The following is a 23,874-nucleotide window of genomic DNA, read 5'->3' on the forward strand; positions in this document are numbered from 1 at the left end:
CTGTCTGTCACTGAATGCTAGGCTCTCCAGTCACGTGACATGTAACAAAACTTGATTTGAACTCTTTGTGATACTCCTGTCTCATCCTCACAAGTGTTGGGATTAAAGGTGTGATAGAATACTTGTTCCACTTTTAGTATTTTCTAGCTACAATGTAGATACAAATGCTAGAAAATATAATATATGTATTAAAACTGTTCATGAACCCTCTTGGGTTTTATCTATTTATTTATTTGTTTTTATGTGGTAGGGTCTCGCTCTAATCCTGGCTGACATGGAACTCACTGTGTAGTCTCAGAGTGGCCTGGAATTTACAGTGATCCTTCTACCTCTGTCTCCCAAGTGCTGGGATTAAAGGCATGCACCACCATGCCTGGCAGAGAGCTCTTGGTTTTTACTCTAAATAATTTTTTTTACTCTAAATAATTAGAAGGATATTTATTTTGGAGATAAGGAGTCAAAGTAATAAAATTCAAAACACTAAAATATGTTCATTATTTCTAGAGCACCTTTCCAAATATAACAAATCTGCCAATTACTTTAATCGTTGATGAAAACTAAGCATTCCTAACAATGTCAATATATTTTTTAAATTTTTATTTAATTATTTGAGAATGACAGACACAGAGAGAAAGGCAGAGAGAGAGAGAGAAAGAGAATGGGTGTGCCAAGGCCTCCAGCCTTGAATGAACTCCAGATGCATGCTCCCCTTTGTGCATCTGGCTAACATTGGTCCTGGAGAATTGAGCCTTGAACTGGGGTTCTTAGGCTTCATAGGCAAGCACTTAACAGCTAAACCATCTCCAGCCCAATATCAGTATTTGAGAGAATATTGTAGATAAGACATTCTTAGCATAATGAAATTCACAACATTAATCTTGTTTCAAATTGCATTGTATTCTTTTTTTCCAGCAAACTTTGGCAAATACAGCAAATCTGCAACAGACTTGGAACCTCCAAAAGCATCCAAAAATGTTGGCATCCATATTCAAGAGATGCCTTACAAATATAAAGAATGTAGAAAAGATTTTATCAGTGACTCATCCTCAAACCAACATCAGCAGGCTGGTAAAGCAGATAAGCCCTACAGATGTAAAGAATGTGGCAAAGATTTTAAATATCACTCAGTCTTAAGTATACACCAAGTGGTTCATACTGGAGCAAAACCATACAAATGTGAAGAATGTGGCAAAAGCTTCAAAACTGATGGGAACCTTAGACAACACCATCTAATTCATACAGGAGAGAGACCGTACAAATGTGACGAGTGTGGCAAAGGCTTCAGTAGGCCCATAAAACTTAAAGAACATCACCTCATTCACACTGGAGAGAGACCATACAAATGCCAGGAATGTGACAAAGCTTTCAGGAGTAATACAAAACTTAATCAACATCGTATACTTCATACAGTAAATAACCCATACAAATGTGAAGAGTGTGGCAAAACTTTCAGGAGTAACACAAACCTTAACCAGCATCGTTTAATTCATACAGGGGAGAAACCATACAAATGTAAAGTATGTGGCAAAGCTTTCAGATCTCGTCCAAACCTTATCACACATGAAAAAATTCATACTGGACCAAAACCATACAAATGCAATGAATGTGACAATGCCTTTAAGTGTTCTGTACACTTGATTCAACATTTGAAAATTCACTGGGAAGGACTTCCCTATAGATGCAACCAGTGTGGAAAACGCTTTAAGTATTACTCACGCCTTAATGATCATCAGATTATTCATACTGGAGAGAGACCCTATATATGTAAAGAATGTGGCAAAGACTTTCGTCGTTCTTCATGTCTTAATAAACATCAGATGCTTCATACTAGAGAGACACCCTATAGATGTGAGGAATGTGGCAAAGCCTGTTACTGTTCTTCCCATCTTAAACGACATCAGAAGATCCATGTTGAGGGACGCTACCATTGTCAAGCATGTGACAAAGCCTTTAATAATCGGTCAACCCTTCTTGTACACCAGAAAACTCATACTGAAGCAAAACCCTATAGCTGTCTGGAGTGTGGCAAAGCATATTTCTGTTCTTCCCAGCTTAAACGTCATCAGAAAATTCATACTGGAAAGATACCCCATGCTTGTAAAGAGTGGCAAATTCTTTAATAATTGCTCAATCTTTAATGTCTACCAGAGAACCATACTGGAGAGAAATTCTGTAGTTTGTATGGAATGTGGCCAAGCCCATTACTATTGTTCTCAGATTAAATGACATCAAATAATTCAAATTGGGTTAAGACTATACCTGTAAAAAATGTTGAAAGGGTTTTGTTGCTTCTTCAAGCCTTAAGCAGCACTAGATGATTCTTACTTGAGCAAAACTCTACCAGTGTGAAGAAAGGCAAAGCCTTCAATAGTAGTTCAACCCTTACTCAATGCATGAGAAAATCCCTGTACATACAAAGAAAATATCAAAACCTTTAACATTGCACAGCATTTACCAGAGTCTTAATCAGTACATGAGGAAAACACTACAAATATAAGGACTGTGAGAGAACTTTCAAGACTTAACAATTACTAGACACCTAACAGTCCATAGTGGAGAGGGACCTACAATCCAGTCATGCCTCCTCTCCCAGAACAGCCAAAGGATATACGTGAAGTCCTTTTACACAGTACAGAAGGTTGAAAAGTTGAAACTCCGCTCTTAATATATATGAAATAATTTGTTTACAAGTGAAACCCCATAGCTACATACAGAACGTCAAAGCACTGAGTTGCTTATAATTTACACAACATCATTAGTGAGGTGGAAAGAACTAGAATGTTATAGTTCTTGGATATCTCTTGAAGGATCCTCCTACTGTTTTCTTAACAGACCATAGAATGCGTTTTAAAATACTGTGCACATTTTGTGTGAGTTTTCTTTAATTAATAAAAGTGAATAGGTTAGGTGTGGTGGTTCACACCTTTAGTTCCAGCACTTGGGAGGCAGAGGTAGGAGGATCACTGTGAGTTTGAAACCAGCCTGGGACTACAGAATTGAGTTTCAGGTCAGCCTGGGCTATATTGAAAATCTACACTGAAAAAAACAAATAAAGTAATGGTTCTTATGTGTCATCAGTAGTATACTTTGACTGTCAAAGACATTAAACCTCCTTCCTAAAGGATATAGGTAATGAATCATAATACACATATGGGAAGTAATGACTAATCCACTTGAAATAGGTTGGAACACATTCTTGTATGTGATGTTTGAAGTTGTCACTCCTTTTTGTACTTACACCACAATAAGGGTTATAGATGTATAATAATGTACCACAGCCTCCTGAAATACGATCATACACTTGTTTCCTCCCATGTCAACCCTTTGGTCCCACAAAGCTCACGTAAATTTGGTATTCTTTTACACTGACTAGTATAGTCAACTACTATAGCATAAGGTTAGCCATTTGGAGCAGAATTGTAAGAGCACTCTGTGTTTTAACTTCACCAGAGATTAAGCACACCTATCTACTTGTATGCAAATTTGTCTGGTCTTTAACAAAGGGTCAATTTATATGTCCACCAGACAGCTATTTTAAATAGCTTTTCCTCTTACAGATACTGTTATTTGAGAGATGGAAACAGAATGGGTGCACCAGAGCCTCTTGTCACTGCAAGTGAATTCCAGAGTTATGGGCCACTTTATGTATCTGGTTTCATGTGGCTGTTGGTGAATCTCACCCAGCCTGGTAGGCTTTGTAAGCAAACACCTTTAACCAGAACTGTCAGCCTGGCTCTGAAAAGCTGTATTTAATACTAATACAGGGCTGGAGGGATGGTTTAGCAGTTAAGGTGTTTGCCTGCAAAGCTAAAGGACTCGGGTTCAATTCCCTAGGACTCATGTTAGCCAGATGCACAAGGGAACACACATATCTGGAGTTCATTTGCAGTGTCTGGAGGCCCTGGCACACCCATTCTTTCCCTCTTTGTCAAATAAATAATAATGCATATTTGGTTTGAAACTGTTTTGTTTTTTTTTTTTTTTTTTTTTTTTTTTTTGGTTTTGCCTTGTAGGGACTCAATCTAGCCTAGGCTGACCTGGAATTCACTATGTAGTCTCAGGGTGGCCTTGAATTCATGGAGATTCTTCTACCTCCGCTTCTTGAGTGTTGGGATTAAAGTGAATCACCACACCTGCCTGCATTCCTTTTTATATACCTATCATCCCAACTCAAAAATTTCTCATGTGAAAAGGTTCCAGGGTGATAAACCAAGGGGGAAAAAAAGTTGGGTGTAGTGGTTGTATTAGTCAGGGTTCTCTAGAGGAACAGAATTACTAGAATGAATTATTTTATAAAGGGAATTTATTGGATTAGCTTACAGTAGTCCAATAGCAGTTGCAGGCCTGAGAATCACCGAACCTGGTAGCTGCTCAGTCCACGTGGCCAGATGCCTCAGCAGTCCCGACCGGCACTGCAGATGGTGCCGGAAAACCTGGAGGCTTCCTGAGGAGCCGGAAAGCCTGGAGGCTTCCTGAGGAGCCGCTGGGTTTCGATCCACGTGGGTCTTCATTTGATGCTGGTCTTCAGTCCGCACTGGTCTTTAATCCATGCTAGAAGGTAGGGAGCAGCTCCGGCAGCCAAGTGGAAGGAAGGAAGGAAAAAAAAAAAAGGGAACTCTTCTACCCAGAGCTTCCTTATATCAAGTCCCTCTCTGAGCGGGGCCGCCCACTCTGGGGGAAGGGCTCACCCTGGGAGAAAGACCTCCTCCTTTAGTTGATCCTTCCTAGAAGCAGCCTGTGGATTACTAAACAGATCAAATTGACAACACCTTAACTATCACAGTGGTATACGTGTTTAATCCCAGCACTCTGGAGACAAACCAAACCTCAAAAAAAAAGAAAGAAAAAATGCTGGAGAGCTGGCTTAGTGGTTAATGTGCTTGCCTGCAAAGCCTAAGGACCCATCTTCAACTCTCCAGATCCCACATAGGCCAGATGCAGAGCTGACACAAGCACACAAGATTGCACACATACAGGCAAGGTGGTGGTGGTGCACATGTATGGAGTTCAATTACAGTGGCTGGAAGCCCTGGCGCACCTATTCTCTATCCCCCCCACCACCAAAGAAAAGAAAAAAAACTCCAGAAATAACTTTGGATACTCTACACACAAACATTGTACTGCATTATAATTAAACACTTAAAAATATAGAATAGAAGCTGGGTGTGGTGGTGTACGTCTTTAATCCCAGCACTTGGGAAGCAGAGATACACACACACACACACACACACACAATAGCTGGGAATGGTGGCACGTGCCTTTAATCCCAGCACCTGGGAGGCAGAGGTAGGAGGACTGCTGTGAGTTCGAGGCTACCCTAAGACTCTTGTGAATTCCAGATCAGCCTGGGCTAGAGAGAGACCCTACCTCAAAAAACAAACAACAACCTCAATATAAATCTTAAAAAAAAAAAAAAAAAAACTATTTGAGAGAGAATGAATAGGTGCACTAGGGCCTTCAGCCGCTGCAAATGAACTCCAGATGCATGCATGACCTTGTGCATCCGGCGCTCATGGATCCTGGGGAATCAAACCTTGGTCCTTTGGCTTTGCAGGCAAGTGCCTTAACTACTAAGCTATCTCTCCAGCTCTATTATTATTACTCTCATTATTGGGTTTTTGTTCAAGGTACGGTCTTCCTGACCTGGAATTTACTATATAGTCTCAGGCCGGTCTCAAACTCACAGGGATCCTCCTACTTCGGCATGAGTTCTGTGACTAAGGGTGTGTACCACCATAGCCGGCCAAATCTTTATCTATTTTATATGTGTGTTCACATTTATTCACTGTAGGTGGTTTTCCTCCTGTTTTTGTTTGTTTGTTTTTAGGTAGGGTCTTGCTGTAGTCCACACTTACCTGGAATTTCATTATGTAGTCCCAGGCTGGTCTCCAACTCACAACAGTCCTACCTCAGCCTCCTGAGTACTGGGATTAAAGGCATGTGCTACCACACCTAGCCTAGATATCTTATTCAAAAAAAGTAGAACTTGTTAGAATGGATAATTCTAGGGCTAATGTTGGATAATGTAAGATGAACTTACTGTATAAAGTCAGAATTTGAGAACACTTTGAAAAAAAAACTGATAAAATACGTAAAACACATACACGGAGAGAAAGACCTCTCAGTTTGTGCAAACAGCCCAGAAAATGTAATCAGAGTAGCACTGGATTGTAATTCAAACAGTAAAAAGTCTCTATAGTTCCCCACTGTTGTAAAAATATGAAATAAGTGATATACAAGAGTAATTGGAGATAGTGCAGAGGAATTCCCAATCTTTTTTTTTTTTTTTTTAAGATTTATATTTATTTATTTGAGAGTGACAGAGAGAGAGAAAGGCAGATAGAAAGTGAGACAGAGAATGGGCACGTCAGGGCTTCCAGCCACTGCAAATGAATTCCAGACACGTGCACCCCCTTGTGCAACTGGCTAATGTGGGTCCTGGGGTATTGAGCCTGGAACTGGGATCCTTAGGCTTCACAGGCAAGCGCTTAACCACTACACCATCTCTCCAGCCCCAAATTCCCAATCTTTAATGTAGATTAAAAGCTCATCATTTGGACACCACAGTAAAAAATTATTGTAGGTTGAATGTGAGAAACTACATCATTCCTCTAAATATATGTAGCAGTTGTTCGTGTTATTGGCAGAAAACATCCAACCAAGAGCAGCTTGTGGGGTGGGGGAAGGTTTATTTTGGCTTACAGACTCTAGGGGAAGCTCCACAATGACAGGGGAAAACGATGGCATAAGCAGCGGGTGGACATCACCTCTTGGCCAACATCAGATCGACAACATCAGCAGTAGAGTGTGCCAAACACTGGCAAGGGGAAACTGGCTACAATACCCATAAACCTGTCCCAAAAAATGTACTGCCTCCAGGAGGTGTTAATTCCCAAATGTCCATCAGCTGGGAACCTAGCATTCAGATCACCTAAGTTTATGGTGGACACCTGAATCAAACCACCACATTCTGCCCCTGGCCTCCATAAATTGATAACTATCCATGTTGTAAAATGCAATGCAAGGGCTGGAGAAATGGCTTAGTGTTTAAGGTGCTTGCCTGTGAAGACAAACATAAGCCAGATGCACAAGGGGGCACATGCATCTAGAGTTCATTTGCAGTGGCTGGAAAGCCAGGCAAGCCCATTCTCTCTCCCTGCCTATTTCTCTGTCTCTCAAATAAAGAAAAATAAGAACATATTTAAAATGCCATGCATTCAGTCCAACTTTAAATGTCCCTGCAGCTTTTATCGATCCTAATGTTCAAACATCCCCATAATCCAACGTCTTGTAACTGAGCCATAATACCAAAAGATCCCCCCCAAAAACCCATAATGGCACAACATAAACATTCATACTGCAAAAGATGGCACTGGCCATAGCAAAGAAATAGTCAACCAATACAAGATTTAAATAGGGCAAACATCAGGGCTGGAGAGATGGCTTAGCGGTTAAGTGCTTGCCTGTGAAGCCTAAGGACCCTGGTTCGAGGCTCGGTTCCCCAGGTCCCACGTTAGCCAGATGCACAAGGGGGCGCATGCGTCTGGAGTTCGTTTGCAGTGGCTGGAAGCCCTGGCGTGCCCATTCTCTCTCTCTCTCCCTCTATCTGTCTTTCTCTCTGTGTCTGTCCCTCTCAAATAAATAAATTAAAAATTTAAAAAAAAAATAGGGCAAACATCAAACTCTGTAGCTCAAAGTTCAACAACTCTAGTCAGTGACAAATCTCCAAGCCCAATATTTCTAACCACAAAGTCTCTGGAGTTCCAAATCTGCCTCTCCAGCTAGGCTACTCACAGTCCTGCAAAACTTCGTCTTGGGCTGGCATCTCTCCTCAGCAGCCATCTCATGGTCCCGACATCTCCACTGTGTCTCCACTGCAACCCACAGTTCATCCTCACAGCTCCATTAGCTCTCCATGCAGGCAATCCATCAAATGTTGTACACATTGCCATGGCTGTTTCAAAAACACAAGACTGTGCTGCAAATTCAATGATTCTCTCTTTCCTGCATAATAAATTTTCAGGACATGGGCATAACAGCAAGCCTCTCACACAAGCTGCTTCTGGACTAGTCCAGGCAAAGCACTTTCTCACCCTTATAAGCCAAATTTCACAGTCCATAGTTCTTATTGCATTCATGCCTTTTGACTCTGACCAGAATGGTCCATCAAGCTGTACTTACAACACTGCAAGGAATCTCTTAGGCCATGATTTCAAATTCATCCACATTCTCCTGCAAAGCAGTCCCAGAAAGCCAAAGCCACAAAGTCAGGTTACTAGCAGCAACAATCCCACTCCTCTGGTACCAGCTTTACAGTTGCAGTCAGGTTCACATTGCTGGCATAAATCACCAACATAATATGGACAACATCAGGAGACTGTACCAAGAGTGTGGCAAGGGGGAAATGGCCATAATATCCATAAGCCAGCCCCCCAACAATACACTGCCTCCAGGAAGCATTAATTCCCAAGTCTCCATCAGCTGTGAACCTAGCATTCAGAACACTTAAGTTTATGGGAGACACCGAACTCAAACCACCATAGTATACAGCAGTAACTTTTTACTGTAGTCCATTTACATACCTTACTTGGAAGTCCAAGAAACTGTATCCCAACCAATGTTGATCAAATCAGTTATTTTAGGCTTATACCTTCTATGACTTTCCCATATCCTTTTTGGTCCCTTTCTGTCCTTCACTTAGAAACCTCACTCTCATCTGAACTGGAGTTGAGTGTATCCACCCCACATTCTGCTCCATGCATCAGTATTTGAAAAAAACAAAACCTGTCATGCTGACACTAAACTAATTTTATAGTCATCAAAATATTTTTTAAGTTTGTTTTTATTTATTTATGTGAGAGAAAGAGGGAAAGAGAGAAAGAGTGAGAATGGGCATGCCAGAACCTCTACCCTCTGCAAATGAACTCCAGACACATGCACCACCTGTGCATTTGGCTTATGTGGGTTCTGGTGAATTGAGCATGGGTCCTGAGGCTTTGCAGACAAGTGCCTAAACTGCCAAGCCATCTCTCCAGCCCCCAAATATGTATATTGGTTTTTTGAGGTAGGGTATCACTCTAGTCCAGGCTGACCTGGAATTCACTATGTAGTGTCAGGGCAGCCTCAAACTCATGGTGATCCTCCTTCCTCTGCCTCCCACGTGCTGGGATTAAAGGCTTGCGCCACCATGCCTGGCTCAATTGTTTTTGTTTTGTTTTGTTTTACAAGGTAGGGTCTCACTCTAGCTCAGGCTGTCCTGGAATTCACTATGTTGTCTCAGGGTGGCCTTGAACTCACAGCAATCCTCCTACCTCTGCCTCCCAAGTGCTGGGATTAAAGGCATGTGCCACCACATCTGGCTTTTTCAATTTTTTTTTTAATGGGCATACCAGGGCCTCTAGCCACTGCAAACAAACTCAAGACACTTGTGCCACCTTGTACATTTGACTTATGTGGATACTGCGGAATTGAACCTCAATCCTTAGGTTTCACAGGCAAGTGCCTTAATGCTAAACTATCTCTCCAGCTCCCAAAAAATATATTTTTAAGGTCTTATTTTTATTTATTTATTAGAGACAGAGAGGGAGAGAGAGAGACAATTGGTATGCCAGGGCCTATAGCCACTACAAATGAACTCCAAGTGCATGTGCATTGTCCATCTGGCTTACGTGAGACCTGGAGAATCAAAACTGGGTCCTTAGGCTTCACAAGCAAGTGCCTTAACTGCTAAGCCATCTCTCCAGCCCTCTGTCCAAATATTTTTAAACATATTAATTTATTTGCAAGGAGGAAGAGACAGAAGAGAGACAGACAGGGAGTGAGAGGGTGGCCTCCAGATGCATGCATCTCTTTGTGCATCTGTCTTTATGTGGGTACTGAGGAATCAAACCCAGGCCATTAGGTTTTGCAAGTAAGTTCCTTAACCACTGAGCAGTTTCTCCAGCCCTCATCAAAATATTTTGAATATGTTTTATTATATTAAATTTCACTAATATCTTTTTTCTATAATCTTTCTTGATTTTCAAAATTAAATTTATGTTTTATTGACAGCTTCCATAATTATACACAATAACCCATAGTAATTCCCTCCCTCCCCCCACTTTCCTCTTTGAAACTCTTCTCTCCATCATGCTCCTTGCCCCTCTCAATCAGTCTCTCTCTCTCTTATTTTATTTTTTTGCTCTGTGGATTCCATTTTTTTAAATTTAGTTAATTTTTTTTATTGAGAAACTTCATAGACATAGACAACCTCTGTAGACAATAACTCATCGTAATTCCCTCCTTCCACTCACTTTCCCCTTTGAAACTCCATTCTCCATCATATGCCCTATACCTCTCAACCAATCTCTATTTTGATATCATCATCTTTGCCTCCTATTATGATGGTCTTGTGTAGGTAGTGCCAGGTACTGCGAGGTCATGGATATCCAGGCCATTTTGTGTCTGGAGGAGCACATTGTAAGTAGTCTTACCCTTCCTTTGGCTCTTATATTCTTTCTGCCACCTCTTCCACAACAGACCCTGAGCCTTAGAAGATGTGATAGAGATATTTCAGTGTGAGCACTCTGTCACTTCTTCTCAGCACCACGGTACCTTCTGAGTCATCCCAAAGTCATTGCCATCTGCAAAGAGAGGCTTCTCTGACCAAAAGTGTAAGTAGCATTGATATATGGGTATAAAGATTAAGAAAAGTGCTTACAGTGCAGTTTGGTGAACAAAGTATATACATTTAGCCAGACAGCAGCAGATGTTACACCCCTAGGGCTCATGACTGCTCCTGTTTGTGGTTTTCAGTATCAGGATGGAGTGGGCCTCTAGTCCAATTAGAGAGCAGTTGGTTTTCTGCATAACAGACATGTCACTATTGCACCTGTTGGCTCATTTGGCCTGGCTAGCCAAATTTAAGGCTTGCAGTGTCCACTGTTGAGTATCTCCACTAGTGATTTCTCTCTCTCCCATTGAATTGCATGCAGCATAACTTTTTCTAGCATTCTGTCAGCTGGTCTCCATGGAGGAGGTTTTCAGCTCAGCTCCAGCAGGATTTCTCAGTGACCTTGCAGCCCAAGTATGTGTAGTATTCAGCAATAGGGTCTTACCATCTATTCCTGGTGGGAAACCAAGTGCCTTGGTTATGGCCTGTAATGTTTTGGGATCATCAGTGACCTCCCTGGCAACAATTCACTGGAAGGTATCCTATCCCTGCTATTAAAATTTTTCTAGAAACAATCCAGGGCTTCTGGGTGTTCCATTGTCCAAAACAGTAGGTTTCCATATGACTTATTTATATTATTTTTGATTTTATTAGCCCTCCCTCCACCTTTCCTTTATTCATTTTTCCCCTGACCTCACTTTTCACTTCCATTAATCTGTTCTTTTACTTACATACATACAGTACCATCCTATTAAGGCCCCCCTCCCTCCCTTTCTATTACCTTTTATCCCCTTTCTTACTGGCCTCTGCTACTGAGTTTTATTCCTGCTCACATAGAACTCCAATCATTTGTAGCTAGGATACACATATGAGAGAGAACATGTGACATTTGGCTTTCTGTACCTGGGTTACTGTGGTTGATTCATTTGTCACCATAAACTTAGTTGTTCTAAATGCTAGGTTCCCAGCTGATGGAGATTTGAGAATTAACACCTCCAGGAGGCAGTGTATTGTTGGGGTGGGCTTATAGGTGTTATAGCCAGTTTCCCTTTGCCAGTGTTTGGCACACTCTACTGCTGATGTTGTCTACCTTATGTTGGCCAAGAGGTGATGTCCACCCTCTGCTCATGTCATCATTTTCCCTGACATCGTGGAGCTTCCCCTTGAGCTTGTAAGCCAAAATAAACCTCTTTTTCCCACAAGCTGCTCTTGTTTGAGATAAAAATTTGATGGTAAATTTATGATAATTCCAGCTACATATTTATTTGTGAATAGCAAATATCTATGCACTTAGTTTATAGGTTACTATGGTTTATAAAATCACCATTAAGTGTAAATATGGCAGGTAGCTCTGTTTCTCCAAACTGTTGCTCCCATAAATGTCCCGTAGGCCTGACTCAGCCTTGGGTTGGTACCTTGCACCGTCGCTCAGAGCCTGTTGGCGGCGCTGCGCGCTGTGCGCTGACGCGCAGGCGCAGAGCGGCGGGGCGGGCTCTGCAGTCGCGGGCTTTGGGCGCCGCCCAGACGGAGCCGGTGCGCCGGGAGTCCCGCCTCCCGCTGCGGCCTGTCAGCGGTGACCGCGGCCGACGCCGGCACCGCCCGCAGCCCGGCCATGGTGAGTCCCGCGTGGAGGCCGCGGAGCGTCCCGGCTGGGCCGCGGCCCCGCAGCTCGTCCTTCGGTCCCGAGGGCGCTGCGCCCCGGGCTCCCCGGCCCTCCTTCCCCCGAGCTTCGTGCGCGGCGGGCGGGCGGGCGTTCCTCGGGGCTGGGCCCGGCCCTCAGGCCGCGGTGCAGAGCTGAGCTGCGGCCCCTGCCGCCTCCCAGTCCCCCGCGGCTCCGCACGCTCGCTGCTCGCGGCCTCTCCTCGGGGCCCAATAAAAAGGACCGACCCAGCCTTAATTGCGATTTCTGGTCCATATGCTAAGTTAGCTGTTATTTCAAGAACCTTCGTACAATTTTTTTTTATTTTGTTTTATTTGCAAGCAGAGAGAGACAGAGATTATAGACGCCCTCTAGTCACCACCAGTGAACTCCAAATGCATGTGCCACTTCGTGCATCTTGCTTTCCGTGGGTCATGGAACTCAAACTCAGTTCTTTAGGGCTTAAAGGCAAGCTTTTGAATTTATTGGCTTATCTGTCTTGATTCCAGTGGGTATAAATGTGTGATAGCACTACGTTGTCTTTTGTCTTGGAGAGGCTTGTGCATGGTTAGTCCCTACTCCCACTCAGTTTTAGGGGAATGAAGGTGCAATTCTAGTGGCTGGGGAGGTGGATCGTTTTTACATAGCTTTCTGCTCAAGCCTGAATACCTGAGTTTAGTTTCATAGCATTCATGTCAAATGCTAGGCATGATGGTGTGTACCTGTAATTCAGCAGTGGGGAGTCAAAGACAAGAGAATCCTGAGGGCTTGTTGCCCTCATATAGAGCCTGATTGATGAGTTCTAAGTTTATTATGAAACCCGGTCTCAAAAAGATAAAGTGGAGCACCATTGAGTAAGACACCCAGTGTGGACCTCTGGCCTCCATACGTATGCCCACACACTTGCACATGCTCTGCTCACAAGTGTGTACAAATGATTAACTTCTTTCAAAGGGACTTGAAAGACAGTTACGTGTTCATTTTGTGTGTCCATACTTTGCCATTTACTATTTACTCATTTGCAAGCCAAGAGAAACAGAAAATGAGAATGGACATGCCAGGGCCCATAACTACTGCATACAAACTACAAATAGATGGGTCACTTTGTGCATCTGGCTTTAGGTGGCCACTGGAAAATTGAATCTGGGTCGTTAGGCTTTGCAGGCAAGCCCCTTAACCGCTGAGTCACTCTCCAACCCTCATTCACAATTTATAACAGCACCCTGTCCCCATAACCTTTTTTGGTGTTGAAGATTCAATCCATGGCTTTGTACATTCTGGGCATGCACTAAGCCACTGCGGTACACCCCTAACATGCCAACATCTGCCTTTTTTGGTTTTTCTTTGATTTTTCTAGGTATGGTCTTGTTCTAGCCCAGGATGACCTGGAATTCACTATGTAGTGTCACGCTGGCCTCAGACTCACAGTGATCCTCCTACCCCAGCCTCTCGAGTGCTGGGATTAAAGGTATGTGCCACCACACCCAGACACATCTGCCTTTTGCTTAGGATCTATCAGTTCACATTTTTTGTTGTTCTGGATATGACTGAATTTATACAGGCGTTTCTGTTACGTTTCACAACATGAACAATTCTTACAGGGTATGGGTTTTGCTTATATTATGACTGTTTTTTTAGAAAGCTTTAAAAATACTTTATTTGTTTACTTGAGAGAGAGAGGGGAAGGCATATAGAGAGATTTTGGGTGCCTCAATGGCATCTGGCCATTGCAAACAGACTCTAGGTGCATGTGCCTCATGCATCTGGCTTAGGTGGTTACTGAGGAATTGAACCTTTGTCCTTAGATTTCGCAGGCAAGTGCCTTAGCCAATGAGCCATCTCTCCAGCTCATGATTATCTTTATTTATTCGAGAGTGTCAGTTTGGGCACAACAGAGCCTCTTGCTGCAGCAGAAACACTCTGGATATATGTACTACTTTGTGCATCTGGCTTTACATAGGTACTGGGGAATCAAACACAAGTTGCCTGGCTTTGCAAGCAAGTGCCTTTAGCACACTGAGCAATCTCAGCAGTCTATAATTATCATTTTTAGTTTTAAGTTATAATTTCTTTAAAAATATTTTTCTTTTTTTCTTTTAAGAGAGAAAGAGAGACAGAGAATGAGTATGCCAAGGCCTTCAGTCACTGCAAATGTGCTCCAGACGCATGCACCCTCTTGTGTACATGTACATGAGACACTTGTATCACTGTATCTGGCTTACTTGGGACCTGCAGGTTTGAACATGAGTTCTTAGGCTTTGCATGCAAATGCCTTAGCCACTGACCCATCTTGCTAGCCCTCCTTCTTCTCTTAAATTATTTTCAGCAATGGTGCTGGCCATCTCCTTCCTTAATCTTAATCTTATTAGATCCACATTGTAGAGATACTGTGTCTATTTCAGTACAATGTTATGAATTCAAATGTTAGGGACTGGAGAGATGGCTTAGTTGATAAAGGCACTTGCTTGCAAAGCCTAACAGCCCAGGTTAGTTTTCCCAGTACCCATATAAAGCCAGATCCACAAACTGGCACATGTATCTCGAGTTGGTTTGAAGTGACAAGAGGCCCTCATGTACCCATTTCTTCTCTCCCTCTTTTTCTCTCTTGTCTCTTCAAATAAATAAATAAAAATATTTAAAAGAGGCCTGGGGTGGGAGAGATGGCTTAGTGGCTAAGACACTTGCCTGGGAAGCCTAAGGACCAATGTTTGACTCCAGATCCCACATAAGCCAGATGCACAAATGTGAGGCAAGGGCAAAGTTGCACATGCCCACTAGGTGGTGCAAGCGTCTAGAGTTTGGTTGCACTGGCTGAGGTCATAAGGCTGTATATGAGGGCAACAAGCCCTCAGGCTTCTCCTGTCTTTGCCTCCCCACTGCTGAATTACAGGTACACATCATCATGTGTAGCATTTGACATGGATGCTGTGAAACAACTCAGTTATTCAGGCTTGAGCAGCAAGCTATGTAAAAATGATCCATCTCCCCAGCCACTTGAAATTCACCCCTCTCTCTGTCTTGTTCTCTAGAAAATGAAAAATGAGAGCTGGAGAGATGGCTTATTGGTTAAGGCACTTGCCTTCTGTAGTAGACAGCCTCAGGTCACTGAGATGAACTTCCAGACGAGACACAGTTAAGGAGGAAAGGATATTTACTGAAGCTTACAGGTCCAGGGGATGTTCCATAATGACCTAAGAAGCTGGCCTGCTTTCAGTGGTCCAAGCAGAGAGAAGAAAAGCCACAGGGCCAAACCCAAAAGCCACACCACAAGCAAGCACACTTGGGAAACTCCAGGCATAACTCTGGCACTTTGCATATCTTTAGACTGGAATTCCAAATCCACCACCACACTTTAGAGCTGGATCTTAAGATCTACCCAGTGACACCTCTTTCAGCCAAGTGGCTGCAGATCTAAATTACAAACTTTAATAAAATCCTGAATATATTGGGGCCATCCATTGAAACTGCCACATTTGGTCCCTGGCCTATGGTAGATTCATAACTATCTCACATTATAAATTGTATTCAGTTCAAATTCAAAGGTTTCCAACTGTGTTTACCAACTCAGGGTAGTTCTAAAGTTCCAAGTCTCCTCTGATATTTAAGATTACCTCTTAGCTATGAGTCCTGTAAAACCAAACAAGTTATATACCTTTATTATATAAAGCCACAAAGTAAACATTTCCAACTGCTATAAAGTATATCAAGGAGAGACTACAACAATGCAAACTCTACAACCATCAAGAAAACAAACATTGCCAGGCATGAATTCAAGGCCACCCTGAGACAACGTAGGTAGTGAATTCCAGGTCAGCCTGGGCTAGAGCGGCACCCTACCTCTGGGGAGAAAAAAGAAAAAAAAAAAAAAAAGAAAGCCTTACAAGGAATAAAAGACATTATGCATTATAAAAGGACCAATATGGCAAGAAGACAGCAATTAAAAAAACACACACATCTGCAATTCAAGTCTGATATCATATCCAGTGACTGATAAGCTCTGGAGTTTCCAATTCCCCTTCTCCAGCTGGGTTGGATAGCCTGGGAAAACTTCCATCCCTAGCCAACAACCTCCATGGTAGCCCTTGTATAGTCCTGGTATATCCAGAACATCTTTGGGTCTCTATGCAAACCCTGGTCCATCTTCCAGTTGCTTGGCCAGGCTGTTCATTAGTGTCATCATGCCCCTCCTGTATACTGCACCTCAACAGTGGCTCCAGGAACCGTGTGCACTTCATGCCCACTCAACACATTTTTCATGTTCTAAAACCAATTAACAGGTGTGCAAGTTACAGTCATATTCTTAATTCAGGGATGAAATAAATTGCTTGAAAAGCAGGTTCCTTCTCCAGTTAACTTTGCATTTCTATCATAGTGTTTCTGTTGTGGCATCACTTTAGGCATCCTCTCATTGTTTTAATGTAAAGCAGTTAGGCCATCTTCCTTAAGATTGCAAATGAGTTTGACAATCTAAAACCAGTCTCAGTGCCTGTAATTTAACTTGATTTTTTCCAATTTAACATCTGGAATCTGTCAGTCCAATTTATTTAGCCGAGCACATCAATCCATTACAAATTTAACCTTCATCAAACTCTCTGGGCTTGGGCAGCAGAATGTGGCCATCCCTTATGCCAGCAACCCAGTGCCAACAAAGTCCTTGGCAGTCTTTCCTTCTTTTTAGGAAGTTCATAAACCAGCCAGACATGGTGGTGCACACCTTTAATCCCAGCACTCGGGAGGCAGAGGTAGGAGTTCAAGGCCACCCTGAGATTACATAGTAAATAAATTCCAGTTTAGCCTGAGCTAGAGTGAGACCCTACCTCCAAAAAAAAAAAAAAAAAAAAAAAGAAATTTCATAAGCCAAGCCTCAAAACACAATTGTCTTTACACTTAGAATTTTCAATCTGAAATTATAATAGTCCATTATACTTGGATTACCATACCAGAAGGCATGTTCAGTTGCAAGCACCAAGTCCATGCCCATTCCTTCAAACCAAAATTCCAAAATATCAATATCCCTATGGTCAAATTCATCTCACTGCACTCTGTACCAGTTCTATACTAGACAGCCTCGGGTCACTGAGATGAACTTCCAGAGTAGGCACAGTTATGGAGGAAGAGATATTTATTGAAGATGGAAAAGAAGTTCAATAATGGCAGAGGAAGCTGAGCTCCCTTTCCCAGGCCCATGCCAAGAGGGAGAAAAAAGCCACAAGCCAAAACCCAAAAGCCACACCAAAAACTAGCACTCTTCAGGAACTCCAGGCAGAACTCTGGCATTTTGCATATCTTTACACTGGAATTCCAAAACCATCACAACACCTTAGGGCTGGATCCTATGATCCACCCAGTGATCTCTCCTCCAGTCAAGTGGTTGCAAATCTAAATTACAATCTTTAATAAAATCCTCAATATATTGGGGGGGGGCGCATCCATTCAATCTATCATACTTGCAAAGCCAGAGGACACGGGTTTGTTTCCCTTGTACCCACATAAGCCAGATGCACAAGGAGTCACATGTGTCTGGAGTTCATTTACAGTAGCTAGAGGCCCTGTTGCACCCTTTTTCTCTCTGTCTGCCCCCCCATAAATAAATAAATAAAAATTTGCCAGGCATGGAGGCACACGCCTTTAATCCCAGCACTCAGGAGGCAGAGATAGGATTGCTGTGAGTTGGAGGCCACCGTGAGACTACATAGTGAATTCCAGGTCAGCCTGAGCTAGAGTGAGAACCTACCTCGAAAAAAGGGAAACAACAACAACAAAAAATTTAAAACTTTAAAAAAAGAAAACATTTTAAAAGAGAAAAGGGGGAAGAATTCAAATGTTGGAATCATAAATTGACTGTGATCTTGAATAAGTAATTCACTTCTCTGCCATCTTGTTTGCTCTTCACAATGATCTGTGTGGTGGTGCCCGTTTCCTTGTTCACAGTCAGTCTCCAGCACCACAAAAAGCCATAAGATGAGATAGGGAACTGATATACAACATGTCTGAATGTGGAGTTATAGAATAGTGGTAGCTGCTGACAACTGCCCTTTCTTCACTCCCAGTGTACTAGAAGCTTTTGTACTTTTCAGGTTGGATCAACTTTGCCCCCTTGAGGGTGATATCTGTCTTTAAGGAATGCAAGAAATTACTTTTTTTGTTTTTCGAGGTAGAGTCTCATCTAGTCCAGGCTGACCTGGAATTCACTATGTAGTCTCAGAGTGGCCTCGAACTCATGGTGATCCTCCTACCTCTGCCTCTCGAGTGCTTGAATTAAAGGTATGCCCCACCACTTCCAGTGAGATAGAGAATTTTTTAAAAATTCAATTCAATTTATTTGCATGCAGAGAGAGAGAGGAGAGAGACAGACATAGAAGGAACTCCAGACACATGTACCACTTTGTATGTATAGCTTATGTGGGTAATGGGGAAATCTAATCTGTGTCCTTAGGCTTTGCAACCAAGTTCCTTAACCACTGAGTAATTTCTGCAGCCCATGGCCTTCATTTTACATTGTATCATCCACTACAGGGAGAATGAAAATCTCACAATTGTGAGGAGGCACGTTATCCCATACCACAGAGGGAAAGGTAGCTGTATCAAAATTGTCTACAGAAATTCTGTTATTACATAGATCAACCTCAGTTGAATACCTCATCACCTACTTCAGGAGCCATCCAACTGCTTCTCTCCAACCCCTTTTTAATTCTTTTAATTCATGTTAGGGCATCAATTATGTCATATGACTATTCCTAGGGAGACATGCTCAAAATGTATTTACACACCTTCACAAGGCACTGATAAAAGACAAAATAAATAATTCTTCCCAAGAGTGACTTAGTGAACCAATGACATTATTGAGTTTCTTACAGGAGTATGGGTGAGGTATTATTTACAGGCACATGAACAACACAAAAAGCTGTATCTTTGAGGTTGGAGAGATGGATTAGCAAAGCCTAAGGACCCATGTTTGACTAGCCAGATCCTTTGTAAGCTAGATGCACAAAGGTGAGTCAAGGGCAAGGTCACACATGCCCACTAGGTGGCGCAAGCATCTGGAGTTTGATTTTAGTGGCCACTGCCTAGGCATACCAATTCTCTCAAGCCCTGTCCCCCCAGGAAAATAAAAAAACAGTATCTCTGAAAAGCCCACCTAAACATGAGTAATGACTCATGAAAGCTGCAGTGCTGGAACCTATAATTAATTACATGATAGGTGTGAATGTTTTGTTTTTAATTGCAGGAGCTGTTGTCATTCAAAGATGTGACCATTGATTTCTCTCCAGAGGAGCTGGAATGTCTAGACCCTTCTCAGTGGGATTTATATAGGGATGTGACACTGGAGAACTACAGAAACCTTGTTTCCCTGGGTGAGGATCTCTTCCCTACAGAATTCTTTAATCCCTACCCACAGCTAACTTCCTTCTTTTACAGAATATCTCATGAGAGCTTCTCCTTTTCTTGAAGGTATTTCAAATTTCTACACTTGAGAAAGTATTTGGGGGTTTGGACAAGACAATTTCAATTTAATTTAATTAATTTAATTTCTTCTCTGAAAACTCCTCCTGTCTTGATGAGGTATGTTTCCTTCATTCTAGATTCAACATAATTTTAGGAATTTGGTGTCATAAAGTATTGAGGCCTATATTTTAAAGTCCAGTTTCTCCCCTTTTGCGTTGATTTAGGGTAGGAATGTTAGTAGTTCTTAAGCAAGCATCATTTTTATTTTCAAATCAACAGGTCTTGCTGTGTGTAAGCCATACCTGGTCTCAGTTCTAGAACAAAGAAAAGACTCTTGCACTGTGAAGAGACAAGAGCCTGGAGCCATATACCCAGGTAGGTAGGAATGAAGGAATCAGAGGTGAACTTGGCAGTTTATATTAAGAAAACAATGGAAAGTCTGAGTGAAAGTGGAAGTTACAAAGCACAGTATAATGAACATAATCAGTGTGACAACTGTTCACAAGAAAAACCACACAGCCAACATAAATGGAAAGCATACAGTGTCCCAAAAAATAACTCAGTTTGTGGTAGTTCCTACTAAGAAATCATGTGTATAAATAAATAATATATGTTTTGAAACACAACATTTTGCACAAAGGTATGAGGAAGTCTTAAAATGAACTCATTCTAAGCTTGAACTAATACCTTGAGCAATTTTGTTTTTGGCTTTTTGTGTGTGTGTGGTTTTTTCAAAATAGGGTCTCTCTGTAGCCCAGGCTGACCTGGAATTCCCTATGTAGTCTCAGGGGGGTGGCCTTGAACTCAAGACAATCCTCCTACCTCTGCCTTCTGAGTGCTGGGATTAAAGGCATGTGCCACCATGCCCAGCTCCTTGAGCAATTTTAAGTTTAGGATTGGATTAAATGTGCATTTAAACATTTCTATATAAAAGAGATTTAAAAATGAATAGACAGGACTAGAGAAATGGCTCAACAGTTAAGGCAGTTGCCTGTAAAGCTTAAAACCTTGGGTTTAGTGGGTGTGGTGGCTCATGCCTTTAATCCCAGAACTCTAGAGGCAGAGGTAGAAGGATTGCCATGAGTTTGAGGCCATCCTGAGACTACGTAGTGAATTCCAGGTCAGCCTGGGCTAGAGTTGAGACCCTACCTCGAAAACCAAAACAAAGCAACACACCTTGGTTTGACTTCTTAGTACCCATGTAAAGTCAGATACACAAAGTGACACATGCATCTGAGTTCATTTGTACTGGCAGGAGGCCCTGGTGTGCCTATTGTCTCTCCCTCTGCCTCTTTCTCTCTTTATCACATAAATAAATAAAAGTAAATGAAGAAATAATTCCAAATGTGACATGATCTCTCCCTCTGTCTCTTTCTCTCTTTATCAAATAAATAAAAGTACATGAAGAAATAATTCTAAATGTGATATGATTAATAGATTATCATTATTTTATTTTGTTTTAATTTTATTGGTTTTGCAAGTTAGGGTATCACTCTAGTACAGGCTGACCTGGAATTCAGTATGTAGTCTCAGGCTGGCCTCGAAAACTCTCAGTGATCCTCTTACCTCAGTCTCCCTAGTGCTGTGATTAAAGTTGTATACCACCAAGCCAGGCCTGTAATAGATTATTTTTGAAAGTCTCATTTGGCTGTCAGCAATTGTGTCTTTCCTGTGCCAAATGTACAAATTTAATGTAGGAAGTGGCTGCTGTCTTCATCACTCCTCTCTCTTGTCACTGCTTCTTTTTCTTGGCATATAGTCTCACTGTGTAGCCCAGGCTGTCGTGGAACTTGTTACACAGCCCATGGTGGCCTTGAACTAACAGTAAGTCTGATACCTCCGCCTCTTACATGTTGAGATTACAGGTTTGCTTCTTGTGTATCTCACCAATCTTTTTGTGGTTTTTCAAGGTAGGGTCTCACTCGCCCATGCTGACCTGGAGCTCAATATGTAGTCTCAGAGTGGCTTTGAACTCATGGTGACCCTTCTACCTCTGCCTACCAAGTTCTGGGATTAAAGGCATGAGCTACCACACCCAGCTACCAATCATTACTGCATATCCAGAAATCCATATATAGACATATTGAAGGTCTAGTTATCTTCAATGAGTATGAGAAGGTTGTTAGTGAGGGTTCTACCCTTAATAGTTATACAGATAGTTATACTGGAGATGAAAACTTGCCAGTGGAATGAAATTCACAGCTTTGAACCATGTTTGAAGTCTTAATAAACCACAGTGTATTCTATTTCTAGAGAACCTCTACAAATATAACACACCTGGGAAAGATGTTAATCAACACTCAAGACCTACTATCCATCAACATGTCTACATTGAAAAGGACCTTCATAAAAACAAAGGATATGACAAAGATTTTACTGATGATTCAATCTCTGATCAAGAGAAAAGAGTTCATAAAAGAGAAAAGTCCTACAAATGTAAAGAATGTGGCAAAGCCTTTAATAAATGTTCAACTCTTACTCAACATGAAATAATTCATACTGGAGAGAAGCCGCACAAATGTAAAGAATGTGGGAAAGCATTTAATAATCGCTCAACCCTTACTAGACATCAGATAATTCATACTGGAACAAAACCCTACAAATGTAAAGAATGTGGCAAGGCCTTCAATAATAGTTCAACCCTTACTCGGCACCAAATAATCCATACAGGAGAGAAACCCTACAAATGTACAGAATGTGACAAATCCTTTAACTGTTCTTCTTATTTTAACCAACATCAGAAAATTCATTCTGAAGACATTCCCTATAGATGTAAAAATTGTGGTAAACCCTTCAGCTGTTTTTCACAACTTAATCAACATCAGAGAATTCATACTGGAGAGAAACCATATCTATGTAAAGAATGTGGCAAAGCCTTTAACTGCTCTTCACATCTTAATCAACATCAGAGAATTCATACTGGAGAGAAACCATATATATGTAAAGAATGTGGCAGAGCCTTTAACTGTTCTTCACACCTTAATCAACATCGGATAAGTCATAGTGCAGAAAAGCCCTACAAGTGCAATGAATGTGGTAAAGCTTATATCTGTTCTTCATACCTTAATCAACACCAGAGAATTCATACTGGAGACAGTCTCTACAAATGTAAAGAATGTGGCAAGGCTTGTAACTGTTCTTCACACCTTAACCAACATCAGAGGATTCATACAGGAGAAAAACCCTATAGATGTAAAGATTGTGGTAGAGCGTTTAATTGTTCTTCACACCTCAGTCGTCACCAGGTAATTCATACTGGGGAGAAACCCTACCAGTGTAAAAAATGTGACAAAGCCTTTAATGATAGCTCAACACTTTCTCGACATCAAAGAATTCATACTGGAGAAAGACCTTATAAGTGTAAAGACTGTGGGAAAACGTTTAACAATTGCTCAACCTTTACTCGACATCAAAAGACTCATATGAGGGAAACTTGACAAATTTAAGGAATATAGCTAAGTCTTTTAACACGTGCATACCCCTTCCTGGCCTCCAAACAATACTTAGTAGACATATAAATGTAGTAATGCAGTGATCAGAGTCACAACCTGTAATCTAACTCAGTTATATAGAAGCAGATAATTCATACTGGATAGAAATTTTATGGGTTTGTTGACTTAGGAGAGGACATATGCACACCTCAGTAAACATTTCTACTAAAAAATCCTTTAATAATATAATGAATGTAGCAAAGGGGCTGGAGAGATAACTGGTTAAAGTGCTTGCTTCCAAAGCCTGACAGCCTAGGTTCTATTCCCCAGTACCCATGTAAAGCCAGATGCACAAAATATCATATGCATCTGGAGTTCATTTGCACTAGCTTGTGGTCCTGTTGTGTTCATTCTCGTAATTCTCTTTCTCTTCATTCTCTGCTTGTAAAATAAATAAATAAAATATATATTTTTAAAAAATGTAGCAAAGCTTTTACTCCTATCTCAGATATTAGTATCCATACAGGAATTAGTATTGTAAGGAATCCTGCAAATATGTGGGATGTGACAAAATCTTGAACTGGCTATAACTTACTGGACGTCGTTAATTGATTTGGTTGGAAGAAATACACCATGGTGTCAGTCATTAGATAATTCTTCCCTAAAGAGGTATAAATTTGTTTTAAACACAATTTTACTAAATAGTT

At 41.6% G+C, this 23,874-nt stretch overlaps 1 protein-coding gene across 1 annotated transcript in view; it reads left to right on the plus strand.

The window, feature by feature from the left end:
- Nucleotides 1-23,605, plus strand: part of Znf479 (zinc finger protein 479) — a 29,852-nt gene extending 6,247 nt beyond the window's left edge. Inside the window, 6 exon segments of the mRNA XM_045143489.1 lie at nucleotides 913-2,118; nucleotides 12,124-12,266; nucleotides 19,519-19,645; nucleotides 20,016-20,111; nucleotides 21,990-23,153; nucleotides 23,156-23,605. Of these exon segments, the coding sequence (XP_044999424.1) occupies nucleotides 913-2,118; nucleotides 12,124-12,266; nucleotides 19,519-19,645; nucleotides 20,016-20,111; nucleotides 21,990-23,153; nucleotides 23,156-23,271 (2,852 nt within the window). The 3' untranslated portion in view covers nucleotides 23,272-23,605.
- Nucleotides 23,606-23,874: the final 269 nt, after the last annotated feature.

The sequence above is a fragment of the Jaculus jaculus genome, chromosome 2 (genome assembly GCF_020740685.1).
Source record: "Jaculus jaculus isolate mJacJac1 chromosome 2, mJacJac1.mat.Y.cur, whole genome shotgun sequence".
Classification (NCBI taxonomy): Eukaryota; Metazoa; Chordata; class Mammalia; order Rodentia; family Dipodidae; genus Jaculus; species Jaculus jaculus.